Source organism: Sebastes umbrosus, chromosome 14 (assembly GCF_015220745.1).
Source record: "Sebastes umbrosus isolate fSebUmb1 chromosome 14, fSebUmb1.pri, whole genome shotgun sequence".
NCBI classification, from domain to species: Eukaryota; Metazoa; Chordata; class Actinopteri; order Perciformes; family Sebastidae; genus Sebastes; species Sebastes umbrosus.
In genome coordinates, this window is record NC_051282.1 from 23,322,087 (window position 1) to 23,337,691 (window position 15,605).

The 15,605-nt window shown below is 40.9% G+C and overlaps 2 protein-coding genes across 2 annotated transcripts; both read left to right on the plus strand.

Annotated features, from left to right (window-relative positions):
- Positions 1 to 2,250: 2,250 nt before the first annotated feature.
- angptl6 (angiopoietin-like 6) lies at positions 2,251 to 8,206 on the plus strand. The gene is made up of 7 exons (XM_037793026.1): positions 2,251 to 2,562; positions 3,000 to 3,479; positions 3,560 to 3,697; positions 3,785 to 3,983; positions 6,107 to 6,300; positions 6,998 to 7,268; positions 7,357 to 8,206. The coding sequence occupies exons 2-7, from the start codon at positions 3,021 to 3,023 to the stop codon at positions 7,539 to 7,541; spliced, it is 1,446 nt and encodes a 481-aa protein (XP_037648954.1). The 5' UTR covers positions 2,251 to 2,562; positions 3,000 to 3,020; the 3' UTR covers positions 7,542 to 8,206.
- LOC119502197 (hemicentin-1-like) lies at positions 8,068 to 14,962 on the plus strand. Its single transcript, XM_037793025.1, has 10 exons — positions 8,068 to 8,205; positions 10,757 to 11,038; positions 11,113 to 11,433; positions 11,519 to 11,845; positions 11,971 to 12,228; positions 12,909 to 13,235; positions 13,319 to 13,555; positions 13,645 to 13,866; positions 13,965 to 14,231; positions 14,382 to 14,962. The coding sequence occupies exons 1-10, from the start codon at positions 8,154 to 8,156 to the stop codon at positions 14,573 to 14,575; spliced, it is 2,487 nt and encodes an 828-aa protein (XP_037648953.1). The 5' UTR covers positions 8,068 to 8,153; the 3' UTR covers positions 14,576 to 14,962.
- Positions 14,963 to 15,605: the final 643 nt, after the last annotated feature.

Here is a 15,605-nt window from a genome sequence, read left to right on the forward strand (position 1 = left end):
CATTCAGTATTCATCTCCTTATTTATTTAGTTCTCTATGTAAGTACATGAAGATAATAAATAAATAAATGTGCCTTAAAAAAGTAACACTAAGTAAAGGCATTTTTATTTTGCCAAACAAGTATACTCTTTTGGCAAAATATAATTATTTAGTGTTATTTTTTTACGTACATGTATTTATTTATTATCTTCCATTGGCCCACATAAAACAGGCAACATTTTAGCAGGCAACAAAGCTAAAAAAAAGTGTTTATTTTAGGTAATCCTACATGTTACAATGGAACAAAACAACAATATTATTCTACAAGATAAATGAAGTGTAGCAGTTTCAATTATTACATTTTGAAAAAGCCATTAAGAAATGTAATTACAAAGTCCAGTTAATGAGACGGAAAGAGAGTTATCTGCATTAACTTCATTCAAGAGTGGCAACAGAGAGCAGGGAGAGAACTGAAACATTAGTTTTATTTTAGAGAACAGGAGGAATTGAAGTCGCTTGAAAAGATATAATTAGCTCCAGAGGATGGCAGCAAGGCAATACCGCCAGCTGCTGTGAAACCACAAAAAGAGAATATAATTTGAGGTGTTACACTTCCACCCCGTCATTGAAGGATCTTTGACAGGCCTGTAGTTCTGTCAGTAGCAGATATTACAGGAGGACAAGCATGCTGCAATATCAAATATGTTATTTCAAAGTGTTTACTGACAACACTGCTGGCCACAGAAGTTGGTGTAACACCAATTTCACATGCAAACACCAAACAGTTGTCATAGCATTTTAAAGGTCAAACGTGCATCATGCTGAAATGGTGTCGTTTTTTTGTTGTTGTGCTATCTGATTGCACCATCGGTCCCCACCTTAAACCCAATGTGCTTTGATATCACAGATTGGGTGTGACCAACTCTGCAACAAAATGGAATTTCCCAACTTAGGCAATAAATCAATAAATAAGAATAGGTGGGATTGGCCAGTACAGAAAGATAAATAAAGCAAATAAACAATAACAATATAACCATACATTTCCCAAAAGGTATATCAAAATAACAGCATTAACATGACATTTTTAAGCTGTATGTGAACTTTTGAAAGCGTGACTTTCACTTCATCCACCACGGCCTACGCCCAATTTTAGCCGGATATAAGATAAAGCAATCTAAATGTGTTGTGTTGCCATCTATTATCAAGAAACCCAGCTGTCTATTTAAAGACAGTGGTGGAAGAAGTATTCAGATCTTGCAAAAATCCTGCATTCAAACTCAAAAAGTACAAAAGTACCAGCATCAAAATAAACTTAAAAAACCAACAGTAGAAGCACTCATTATGCAGAATGCCCCATTTCAGAATATGTTATATTACTGGATTACAATTATTAATAATTAATAATCATCAGTAATGTGGATATAATGACTAAGTGGGTAAAGGCAAATAATAGAACAGCTAGAACAGTCTGGTAAATTCTGATAATTAAATCACTTTACTGTTATGCAGCCTTTAAAACCAGAAAAAGACAACACATGCCATATTACAACATCCAAAATCTAAGACGATATCTAGTCTCATATCACGATATTGATATATTTCCCAGCCCTACTTAAAATACTGCTGGGTAGATTAACCTAAAATAATGCATCATAATGTATTAGTTGATTTATATTGTTATATTATTAATCTAAATCTGCAAAGTAAGTAGTAACTAGAAAACGCCTTTCCTGCTTGAAATTAATTGCAAAGCATTGCTGAAAATACGGAACTTAATTGTAAAACTGGGTTGAACTGAGTTAAAAGCTGAACTGCATGACCCCAAAAAAATGTAAGAGCTGAAATACATTGCTAAATAAGCAGGAAGCTAAACTGTTACTGTCAAAGGTGGAAGTTGAAATTAATTAACGTGTTTGATGGTAAGTAGTTTTTGGGTGGAATGAACCTTTAAAAATGTAAGTTGTGAAACAGAAAGTAGTATTTGGCTGGAATAAACTCTTAGAATTATAAGTACTTGGACAGATAGTAGTATCTGGGTGGAACAAACCTTTAAAACTACTATAACTAAATGGGCTCTTTTCATTATTTTCTGACATTTAATAGACACACACAACCATTAACAAAACCATCAATGAAAATAACCAGTAGCTGCAGACCTAGTGTAAACCACTGCATTTGAATACCACGCTAGTCTGTGGCAGGATAGCAGGTTGATGGCAGGAGGGAGGAGACATCCAGCTAAACAGCAGGTAGGGCCTACTGAGAGGCGGCGTCATCCGGACAGTTTGTAATTAGTTGTCTCCCTCTCCAGAGATCCTGAGACACAAACCTCCAGACGGAGAGGAAAAGATAGTCTAGCTGAAAACTTGGGTGTCATTCTTGTATTTTCTTGAGATTCATTTGTGACCCCAAATTGTTCTACCTTCAACATTTACGCAGGACCACTTTTAATCTGGAAGAAGCAACTCTTCCTGATCCTTGAACATGTGATTTTTTAAGATTTATTTTACAAGTGCATCCTGGGAGCTGCAGATACACACTGGAGCAGAACAAAGAAGTCCTGAACACTTTTCAGCTGCTACGGTGAGTCAAGTAAATGTACTGGTTATGGCATCCAAAGCTCATTAGCTTGTTAAATCATTATAAAAATCCAGAAAAATGTTATTTCATTCATAAAAAAAACAATTTATTTGAAGTGTAGATCTTCTTTTGGTACCAGTGAGAAAGGTATACAGGAGATTCTGGTGTCAGATGTCTATATTGACCTCCTTGGATTCATGTGTTTATGGTGTTGACCGTGGTTGTCCTGACTAAGTTGTTCTGTTGACCGTGAGATGGGAGTGTGTTGACTCTGGCTGGTTGATGTTGACTGTTGTCCCTTCAGTGTTGACCTGCTAATAAATTCCAGCCACTTGGTGAATCATCTGGTGAACAGTCAAGACCCCCAACACAAAGTTCATGTCTTTGTATGAGCTGTTATTGATGTGTTACTCTAAACGTGTCCTGTCCTCCACTACCAGGTTGACCTCTATAACACATTCATGGAGAAGACACTGACACTAGGCCTGACTCTCTTCTTAACGCTCTGTGTGGACGTACCAGGAGCTGGAGGACAGAGGGAGGAGGCTCATAAACGTTCACCTCGGTCTCCGGATGCAAAAGGAGGCCGTTGCTCCTACACTTTCATCGTCCCGCAGCAAAAACTGACTGGCGCGCTGTGTTTGAACACGCAGTCTGCTTCTACCACCAACCAGTCGGAGGTGGCGGCGCTGCGGGTGGAGCTCAAGCGGCAGCAGGAGCAGCTGGAGAAGCTCCGGGGCCAACTGGAGCAGGAGGGGTCCCTCGTCATGGAGGTGAGAGCCCTGCGCAAAGAGAGCAACGGCATGAACTCTCGCATTGCCCAGCTCTACGCCCAGCTGCTGCATGAAGTCATGCACAAGAAAGACCAGGCTTCAGAGCAGCGACGGGTGGAGAACCTGCTGCTGAATGCTACGACACAGGTGAGCGAAGCCCTGCATCATCTACACTTTATCCTATAATGGTTGTTAAACTCATCCTCATGTGTGCTGCAATGTGTCAGGCGCTGCAGGTGTCCAGTAACTACCGGGAGCTGGAGAAGAAATACGGAGCCCTCATCTCCATGATGAACTCCCAGAACCAGTTTATCGTCCGTCTGGAGAAGCAGTGCCAGTGCAGAGAGTCCACACCGGCCCTTCTGGTATAGGGAACAACAATCTGCAAATGTATATGAGGTCTTTACACTGGAACTGAGAATGGTGTGTTGTTTTTGTGTTATTCTGAACAGGTGACGACTGAACCACCAAAAAGCCAGCCTAATGTGCATCCTAATTACAGCTCTGAAGCCGGAGAAATGACCAATGACGTTCAAAGAGATCAGAGTGCTCTTCCACCGCAGCAGGAAACCACTGTTCTCCCCTCCACCACTACCGCCAACACTCCTACAGACCCGCCATTCATCAGCTTCCCCGTCACAAAGACGCCAGGTACATCAATGTGAAACATGCTCGATTAGACTTGTGTTTATGAGCGTATAAATCTTCTGTCCGAGTTATTTAGCTGCTTAGATAAGGAGAGGCCGAAGGAGTCGGTGACCTGCTGGTAGGAGCCCTATCTCTCTGGGAATGCCTAAACAATGTCAGAAACAGCCGGCAGCTCTTATCAGAGCAGAGAGGATGTTATAATGAAGACACAGAGCATTTGTTGGAGCTTTAAATGACACGGCGACTGTAAACTTGCACAACTTGAAATGACAAAGTAGAGGATTTGCAACAAGTCAGCAAAACCAAAGTGACTCAACTCTTGTTAAAAGCTCTGATGAAAGACCGTGCGTTGCCACATCTTGTCCTGGACTACAAACGGTTGTCAGGGATGACCATTAGGCATTGTTTGTGTGGGAGAATTTCCTCCATGTGTACATTTTCTCTGTGCAGATTCCTCTGTTTGTCTTATCTCTGTGACCTGAGACACTGGACATGTGTTAGGGGGGAAAAAATTCTTCAGCTTTAAAAAGATAAGCTGGAGTAGCTGCTATGTATCTGTGATCTTCCTGACGCTAAAGCAAACTGAATTCAAAAACCATCTCTAACTGGCACGCTTGTGCTTTCTAAAATTGTCACCACTGAGTTAAAGTCGAAGTAAAGGCAACAAGTTTGACATAAAATGAAGTAACTCCTTTTCAAAGATTTACTATGAAGAATATAAAAAATGACAGGTAGATCCATTATGTCTCGATTCAACTCTGTAAGAATCTTGATCCCTGATTAACTCCAACTGAGAGCCATTGGCCATGACATATTATATAATATATATAAATTAACTACTAGGTATTGCTATGAAACTTCCCCAGTTGATTACTGACATTAAGGCAATTATTTTGTATATTACAACTTTTCTGAAAATATGTTTAAATATGCAAATTAGGTATTATCTTATTAAGTATGTGCTAATTTGCATACATTTCGAGAACAGAAATCTGAACATTGGATAAATAAATTCAAAATTATTTTTTCATTTTGTTGACATATTAGAATTAAGGGGTTTTATCGCTCCATAGATCAGAAAATACTGTCAACAATTATAAAAAAATACATTTTCGCCATGTTTTTAGGAATAAAATGTTGTATAAATCAGGCTATGAATGATATATGAACAAACCCCTCTGCATAAACCTTCAGAATAGGAATGAAACTGGAAAGTTTGGTGGATGTAAGTGCTGCTGAAGTGGAGATTTCTGGCTCAGAGTCTGAGAAAAAAATCTCTTTTTGAGAAAACGGCTTTAAGGATATGTATTGTAAAATTCAATACATTTTGCAAAAAATTATATAATAGATATCACCATGAAACTTCCCCAGTTGATTACTTTCTTTAAGACAATTATTTTATGTATTACAGGTTTTCTGCAATTGTATGTTTAAATATGTAAATGAGGCATTATTTAATGCTAACTTTTGGTGAATTCAGGAGAAATCCGCAGACACAAATAGACAAATGTAGTAAAATAAACAACTCAATGTGTATTGATGTGTTTTCTTTACACAAGTCTGAAAGAAGGCATGTTATGGAAACAAAATAGCCCAAAATTGACCAGTGCATGAAAAATTATGTTTTTTGCCTTAGGTGTTTCGCTTTAATATCTTATATCAGGGGTTTTCAAAACGTGTGCCTCCCCTTGGACAAAGCTTGGTTAAAGGCGCCTTAGTTTACTTGCTTGATTTCGCTCAATTCCTGGATGCCGATGGGATCATTATTATGTTATTTTATCCCACAGACACTCAACAATTGAACCAAAATAGCCTAATATTGGTAAATATACATAAAAAAGGTCTGTCCTGAGATATTTATTAGTTTCTGACTCTGGGAAAGTGGAAAAAAACGTAAAATCCCCCAAACTACTGTATCTCTGAACCAAATCACACACATGTAGGCTATTCTATGTGATCTTGTTTCAATAACTAATTTTTTTTTTCTCTTCCATTCACTGCCTTAAAGAATTTCAAAATGTTATATATATTATATAATACAGTATATTATAATACTACAACATGTAGCTGCATATTACTTGTCTTATTATGGCTCCTCCATTACATTTACTTTTCTCCCGTCTCAGGGCCGTGGCGAGACTGCCAGCATGTTCTGGAATCAGGCGAGACCACCAGCGGGATCTACCTGCTCCGTCCACAGAGCGCCAACCGTCTCCTGCAGGCCTGGTGTGAGCAGAGTCAGGCTCAGGGAGGGTGGACGGTCATCCAGAGGAGACAGGACGGGTCGGTCAACTTCTTCAGGACTTGGGAGCAGTATAAGGTGATTCTTAGTTTAGCGTGTTAGCATGTTGACATTTGGTAATTAGCACAAAACACAAGTCCAACTGAGGCTAATGGGAATGTCTTTAGTTTTGGACAGTGGGTAACCTCCGGGTCTGAGAAGTGAAGCCAATGAGGAAGTGCCTTAAACTTGTATTCTTTCTAATAGCCAGCAGGGGGCGACTCCTCTGGTTGCAGAAAGAAGTCTGATTGTATAGAAGTCTATGAGGAAATGACCCTACTTCTCACCTGATTTATTACCTCAGTAAACATTGTAAACATGAGTTTATGGTCTTAATCTCTAGTTTCAAGTCTTCTTCAATACAGCATGATGTTTATTTAGTAAATTATGGTCCCATTTAGAGTCAAATAGACCATAAAGCAGGGGATGCTTTAGGGTGTGGCTACCTTGTGATTGACAGGTTGCTATCATGACATTGTCCGGTCTGGGAGTTGTCTGTGTTTTCGTCTAACAACTTTAACCCTTTCACAGTGTGTTTTCAGTTCATGAAAGTTAATATTAACATTTTGGTAGTATATTCCATTTCTGCTAATAAGATGTTGAAATGTTACACACTGGTCCTTTAAGATATTTTGCAGGATGAGTGAAAACTTTGCCCTGCTGCACTAGAGTCAGGGGAAAAGAACACAAGATTAATATTTTCCTTAGATTTAACCAGTGTGTTGGTGTGTTACAGCAAGGCTTTGGGAACCTAGACGGAGAGTACTGGCTCGGCCTGGAGCACCTCTACTGGCTCACTAAACAGGCCCAGTATAAGCTACGGGTGGCTCTGGAGGACTGGCAGGGCCGCCAGGTATTTGCAGAGTACGACAGCTTCCACCTGGAACCGGAGAGCGACTGGTACAGGCTGCGGTTGGGACAATACCACGGCAACGCAGGGGACTCCCTCTCATGGCACAACAACAAGGCCTTCACCACTCTGGATCGAGACAAGGACAGTTACACAGGTCTGCTCTTCCCCCCAGGTCCTGTTTGTTAGCTTTCTGTTGCTATTTTCTGATATGTAATACGCCCATTCCTCTGTTGTGTCAGCAGGAAATTGCGCTCATTACCAAAAAGGAGGCTGGTGGTACCACATGTGTGCCCACTCCAATCTGAACGGCGTGTGGTACCGGGGCGGACACTACCGCAGCCGCTACCAGGACGGGGTCTACTGGGCCGAGTTCCACGGGGGGTCCTACTCTCTCAAACGAGTTTCCATGATGATCAAACCCACATAGCAGTTGCATTATGGATATGTGAGAAAGAAATGATGAACTGATACAGACCTTAAAGAATATGTGTCAGTGTTATCCCTGTGCAGTGTGTCTGTTTAATAAACAGTCATCTCCACATGTTGATTAGATGCCAGTCAGTGACGTGTAAAGACTGAATCATCAGATAATGACTAACATGTTGACATGTCTGTCCTGTTTTGCAATTTCCTGACAAAATTTTTCATTTTGCAATCTACTTTTCAATAAAATTATACCAAATTATTTATTTGAATAAATAGAAATTCATACAGTGAGTGATGCACAAAATATGGAAGGGGAGGAGTGTCATCTGCAGTTGCTCCACAAAGAACAAACTGTGGTTTTCGGTGTCATATTTCCGTTTTTTGCAGGCAGTTTCCTGTACAATAGGGCGTTGAGTTTCCCTTGGTACACTTTCTTTTCATCTTGCTGAGCTCGTGTCACTGTCAGCAGCAGGTCGTCGCCCTCAGGGTCAGCTCTGAGCCACGGTCCATCTCATCTCATCCAGGTACTGAAGCTGGACATCTTCCTGGACCATCCTGAAAGTCGCCTCACCTCTACCATCCACCTCCTTCCTCCCGCATACTGACAGATAGCATGCTGCGTCTCAGGATGTTGGGCCTCCTCATGCTCGTGTTTTCACTGTGTGGTGAGTGATAATGATGCTCTACAGGAGCTCTGTCTTAACTGTTATACCATATTTTGTGCTAAAACATAGTAAGATAAGATAAGAAAAGATGAACCTTTATTAATCCCCGGAGGGAAATTCAGGTGTCAGTAAAATACTGAGGTAGTTTCTTGCTTGCTTATAGTTTCAAAAGCTCCACGTGTTACCAGTGATGGTGACTGGAAAAAGAAAGTAAATAATGTACGCTAGATACACTGAAAAAAGAAAATTGTTAGCTTACCTACTTACTTGCATAATTACTTAAATTGTTAACTCACAAATTAAGTTTTTTTTCAATTCAATCTCAAAGATATTGTGTTAATCTAACTTGTTAACTTAATTTTTTTGAGTGTTACCAAGATTTTATTTAAAAAAAAGTGACTTTAAATGTAATTAAAACTTTAAGATTTGAAGTAGGCGAGGTGTGTGTGGTAAAAACTTCCGCTGTAACTTTCTGTGACAGTTGACTTGTGAAAACCACAGTGGGTGTGGTGGATGGAGTCCATTTTGAAATAAAAAGTATTAGAACAACAGCAGATAAACTATAGTCTTAGCACAGCACGGATGGTTTACAGGTAATATTTATATACTGTATATAAATCTATAAATCCTGTCTGTGTAGTACTTGAACTGAATTTCTACATGTGGATGGTGCTGTAGTTGTACTTTTTAAAACAAGGTTCCTACCTCACTATCCCACTACATTAAATCACAAACCTTTATCATAATTTTTAGCATGACTATTATATAGGAAGATCTTGCTTATTTTTTAATGTTTAAAATTAAAGGAACAGTGTGTATTATTTTTCGGTGGACCTATTGGAAGAAATTGAATATTTAATTAATAAGTATGTATCTTTAGTGTACCTGAAAATATGAATCGTTGTGTTTTCGTTACCTTAGAATGAGCCATTTATATCTAAAGTATTTAAGAATTCTACTATAACGACGGCCTACTCTGCCTTGCCTCTGATTGGCTTACCATGATATTCTTACCCTAACCTTAACAATCTCACTCCTTATGCCTAAACCTAACCAATCTAACCAACAAAGGCAGCAAGTACCAGCCAATCAGAGGCAGAGTAGGGCGGGTCATGCCTTCGCTATAGAGTGTTGCAGGGATGACCTATTTTTGTAGGCCAACCAGGAAGTTAGCATTGCCCTGGTTCCCTCGACAAAGCCACTTGTTAGCAACCACCTTTTTAATATATAGATATAAAAAACTTCAAAATTCACAACTGGGATTTTTATTGACATTTTATATCATATTTGATAGTGATAGTTGTGAAAGGGGGAGAGAGAGGGGATGACATGCAGCAAATGGCAAGCCATCTGCACTAAGGAATCAGCTTTGGTACATGGGTTGCCCATTCTACCAGGTGAGCTACCGGAGTGCTCTAATAAAATGTTAAAATCTCTTAAACTTTTGTTAAAGGGACTGTTTGTAACTTCTTACCCGTATAAATCACCCAGGTCGGTGTCCCATGCGTGCTTCACTCAGTTCGCTCCACCTCACGTGCATGTGCGCACACTACACACTGCAGAAGACTTCGTAGCTCTGAGAATATCTAGTGAATGTACAGTGGACGTTTGTGCAGAAATAACTGCTGCAGCTCCTCCAGACCAACAGAGGTTTCCCGTGTCTTGTGAAGTGACGGGGCTCTGCAGCAAGAAACGTTATCGTCTCTGACTGGGTGCCGGTGTCTCCCTCCGCGGTCGCGGTCGCGGTCGCGAGGCTGAAGCAGGAAAAGCCACCTTCATCTGGTCAGATAACATTACTACCAAGCAGGCTAAATATAGAGTGATATTGTGGTTTTAGCTGATGTGTGTCGCCTCACTGTTTTGAGCGATGCTTGTTCATGTCTATTTAGAGCGAGCAAGCGCGAGCCCGACACTGACTTTCGTTGACTTAACGGCCACAGGTGTCGCTGTTAACAAGCAATTCCCTTTAACCACAGACCTTATTTGAAGCATCTTATTAAAAAAAAGCTAAAAAAAAACATACAAACAAACATTGAAGTGCTTCTGAAAAAAAATGCAAACTTATTTCCAGGTTTTAGGACTCATTCCTGCCCCACCCTACAGCAGGATTCCTATTTAACATACGGATCGGGGTCTCTTCACGGAGCCATATTTCTACAGTAGCCCAGAACGGACAAACCGAACACTGGCTCTAGATAAGGCCATTTGCGTTTTCACATTTGGCACACGGGAGACGTTTCAGCTGGTTGCAATTTGCAACCTCACAGTTTTAGATGCCGCCAGATCCTACACACTGCACCTTTAAGACCATGTGCACGTTTATCTCTGCGTTATAAGGACCTACTGTACATGTATAATGTGTCAGTGCTGATCTTTGTTTTTGCTGAACAGTGGAGAAGTTTGCCTGTGATGCAACACTGTTATTACTGGTGGTACTGTGAGCTAGAATTCAGCCATTCTCAGTTCAAAGTATAAGTGGCATGCAATGGTGATCTGAGCCACCAGAGTGCAGCAAATGTCTAATAAAAGCCTAACCATTGTGTATCAACAGATGCAGACAGTATATGCCCTACTGAGCTCAACCCTCTCAGCCTGTATCCGCCTGAGGTTGTAGGAAAATACAACGAGTCAGTAGAGTTAAACTGCTCCAGCACACAAGAATATCATGATGGGATGTACTGGCGTGTTGGAAACACAGACTCTGCAGTGGAACTTGACTATAGCCTTATAGTATATGAAGTGCCACTGTCAGACTGGAATGTGACGGCAGAGTGCAGAATAAAAATGAATGAAACTCATGAATGCAGCAAAGACCTTGAAATCACCGTATACCGTAAGTGTACTTTCAAAAGCATATTATGTAATGAAACAAATAGCAAAAACAATAATCTAATTTTATTTTCATAGAGAATCCAGAGATGGTCACCGTGTATCCTACAAAGTATTCAGATGCTTTGGAAGGGACTTGGTACCAGCTTCAGTGTGATGTCATCAATGTTGCTCCTGTTCAAAACCTCACAGTGAAGTGGTACAGAGACAATCTTTACATCAGGACAGACACTTTCCCCAAGAAAACCAAAAGACTAGTGAGTGAGTCTTCTACTCTGACAGTCAACCTCACTAGAGGAGACCACGGAGTTCAGTTCAGATGTGAGGCTCAGCTGGACTTTGGGCCAGACGGACCACTACTTCCTGTTGTTTCTGACAATCGCACTGTTTCCGTGCACTGTGAGTAAACACTTTGATGTTATAATTTTCTCAATGTCGTTCTCTATAATGTAAATATTTGAATGAATATAATTTGCCTCCTCAGATGCTCCTGAGTTCATGAACGAAACGGAGGATGTCTATGTGAATGAGGGTGATTCTGTCACCCTGAACTGTGAAGCTGAGGCTCGCCCTCCTCCTAAATTTCATTGGATAGACCTACACGGTGGGATGAATGTAACTAAAACCAATTATCTCAACATTACTGGAGTAGTAACCGACACAACCTGGAACTGCACTGCTATCAATTATCTGGGAAACATAACTAAGCAGATCCATGTTCATGTGATAAAACCGATCACACCAGCAGCAGCCCCTGCAGCCATAACCACCCCTGCAGCCATACCCACCCCCGGGCCAACAACACCACATGGTACGCATGTTTTACATTAGATATGGAATATGTGTCGCTAATATCTGTGTTGATCAACTTGTGGATCTGTTTTTTTCTTATTGTGCACCAAGCACTGATTGAATATGCTTGCTTTTGAATGGCAGGTTGCCCCCTAGTATTGACGCCTGCTGAAGTTGTGGTGGAATTTGGAGGTCCAGCTTCAGTTAACTGCAGCACATCAGCTGCAGATGTTTCAAAAATGGGCTGGGAGGCCAAAGTTGGAGGCATGTCGACTGAAGATTCTTCTTCGGTCACCTGGAAGGTTGAAAGAGTGGAAGACTGGTCCACAAAACCTATATGCTACATGAATCGGGGAGCTGATGATTCCCAGTGTCAAGTAGAGCTAGACATCACTTTTTATCGTGAGTACAAGTCTACAGACTATACATTATTGTCTGTCTTCATCTCTGACAAACTGTTTGACACAATGATATAAAGCAATGGTGTCTTTTGCTTACAGAAACTATTTATAGACATTTTCAAACATAAACATTCTTAAAGGGCCGCTTTGTATTTCCTGTTTGTTAAGGTCGTGTCTAGAAGGTAACCCACAAATTGGGAAAACTTGCAAAAACATGCAAAAACGTTAGCGAGACTCGCTGCCCAACAACCTATCCTAACCTTAACTATTAGAGATCAATGCCTCACCTTAACTATCAAAGGTCAATATCTAACCTTAACTATCAGAGGTCAATACCTAACCTTAACTATTAGAGGTCAATGCCTCACCTTAACTATTAGAGGTCAATCCCTCACCTTAACCATCTCGCGAGAGTTTTGAAAAATTGTGGGTTACCTTCTAGACCCAACCAGGAAGTAAAGTCGGACCAAACCTGTTGCCCTAGCAACAGAATGGCAATGAAAAAGGTCTATAAGTAGCCTACACTTACAGTGCCACTTCAAAAGCAATGTAAATACGGAAGATATTATGGTGTTTGTGTATGCATATTTCTTGTATGATTGTGATTGCAATTTCAGGGATATCATTACGTTTTTTTTTTTCTTTTTTCATACTAATTATTTTTCCTTGCTTTACTTGCAGAGACTCCAGACAATGTGTCAGTTTCTGCGTTGGAACAAGGGCCGATGGTGGAGGGCACAGAGCACTGGCTGCTATGTGACATCACCGATGTGGCTCCTCCGAAGAACCTCAAACTGACGTGGTACCGCGGCAATGAAATTCTGCACACAGAAATGTTCAATGGCAACAGTACCATCCCAGTAGACGTGAGCGGTACCTTGAGAGTCATTCCTGAGAGAGATCACAACGGAGCACTTTTCAGGTGCAAGGCTGAGCTGCTCCTGGGTCCAAATGGACCAGAGCTCGTCCCTACTGTAACCTCATCACCTTACGTGGCTGTGGTGCACTGTGAGTAGTCCACTTATCTATTTATTACTTGCTCAACACACACCACAAATATCAAGTTTTGATTAATGTATGTTTTATTGTAGATAAACCACTGATCAAAGATTGTCCAGACAATAACGCTGGTGTGGAGGGTGAGTTCAGCTTGGACATGTTGCAGTGTGAAGCTGATGGGAACCCTCCACCCACTGTTCAGTGGTACTATGAGGAAAACCTGATCAATGCATCTGAGCCCCTCACCAGGGCTAAATCAGGAAAGTACACAGCTGAAATTGGAAATAGCCTTGGCAACACCAGCATCTCCGTCCTTATCACAGTTGAATGTGAGTGAATCAGACCTGCATGAGATTATATACTTTCATATTTATTTTTCCATTATTTATTCTGAAAATTATTTTTAATTTGTTCACAGATAAACCTTCATTTACCTGTGATGCTCACTTAGAGGTTGTAGAGAATGGCACTCTCCCGTGTGAACCAGACGGGTTACCTACACCTGTCATCACCTGGTTTAAAGATGGAAAAGAGATGGCGTCTCCACCCCGCTGGACAAAGGATGATAGTGGAAAATACTCACTTAAAGCAACCAACAATCATGGAATTGCCACCCACGTGCTAAATGTTGATGTTTTGTGTATGTTTGGAATCATAGAAATCATCTTTGTATATTGTTTTGTTGACAGTAGGATTCTAAATAATATAATTTTTTCATCTCAATTCTCATCTCCACAGATGCCCCTGTGTTCACGCACGTAACTTACAAAAACGAGGTGTACCCTGGTGACAATGTGACCTTTGCCTGCATTGCGAAGGGCAATCCTCCCCCTGAGGTCAAGTGGCACTACAACAGCTCTGCAGGGAATGTGAGGGTGACCACCGGGGGGAGCCAGCAGAGCATCAGCGTCACAGGAGCCACGTCTACCAATGCTGGTGTTTACCTCTGTGTTGCCAGGAATAAAGTTGGGAGTGTGACAACATCTGTCACACTGATAATGAAAGGTATCATTACTGACTATGTGCACAACACTTATGGAAATGTATACAGTGAAGTGGTAACTGGTGTAGCCATGCAGGAAAAATAACAATGTATGGCATGAAGAAGTGAAAAGAACACTTTCAATTTATGTTGTTTTATCTTGTTTTTTACAGATCCTAAACCCAGAGCAGCCCGTTTCTCAGTCATCTGGTGGTTGCTGATTCTATTGGTCATCGTCCTCATCGTCATCCTCATCATCGTTGTCCGCCGCTGGAAAAAACATGGACGATATCGTTTTGTTCCAGACAAGGCCAATGATGCTTCAGATATCCCTATGTCTCCTCAGTCCAACGGGGTGCAAGCTTAGGATATATACAGTATATTACTTGCTGAATAAATCAGCCTGCATGGGGACTGAAAACCTGAAAACCAGATCAGTTGTCTTGCATGACAAGAATGACCTGTATATATTGTATTTACTTTTTAACTTTGGTATGGTACGATTCTAGGTTTACACCATGTAAAAAAGACTAATTAGGAACAGTTATTTGCCAAGAAGTGCTACTGACATAGCAGGTTTATTACAACATTGAATTTTATTTGCAGGGCTTTTATTTGTAGTCTAACCTAGTTTTTATCTTTAAGTTACACAATAGCCTTTGATAGTGTGCTGCTTACTGTATGCTTTACAATGATCATTACACTGATTATCTCTACGTTTTCACTTTTTTATTATTATTGTCATTTCCTTTGCATTGTAGACCTATTATAATATCACTGTACAGCTGCATAATAAAATGAAAAACAGAACAGGGGTGACTGCCGTGACTGATTTTGGGTATCACATTTATTATTGTACAAGTCCTAATTTCAGTTAAATAATTCAGGATTTAAGAAGTCAGTTAAAATTGTTGGTACGGAAACAAGTTTCCAGCTCTTAAAGGGACAGTGTGTAGGATTTTGCGGCATCTAGCAGTGTGGTTGCAGATTGTAACCAACTGAGTACCCCTCCGCTCACTCCTCCCTTTCAAAAACTGAGGTAACGTGAGCTGCCGAGTGCAAAGCCATGATAACGCCATTTGCCTCGCTCAGAGGTCATCCTCACCATAATAACTTTAGGAGCAATGGAAGTCAGACGGCGGCAAGCGGTACCACGGTTTTACACGCTGTGGCTCATGTTACCGCAGTTTCACAAGCACGTCGGAGACCCACAGTGGCCTTCAGGTAAACGTTCTGGGCTACTGTAGAAACATGACGGAGCAACATGGCGGACTCCGTGAAGAAACCAAGCCGGCGTAGTGGCCAAACGGCGGTACTGCAACTTCTGTGTCCGTCACGTGATGCGTGGGGCCCAAAAATACTTTTTCATATAGACTTACATTGGGAAAGAGACGTCT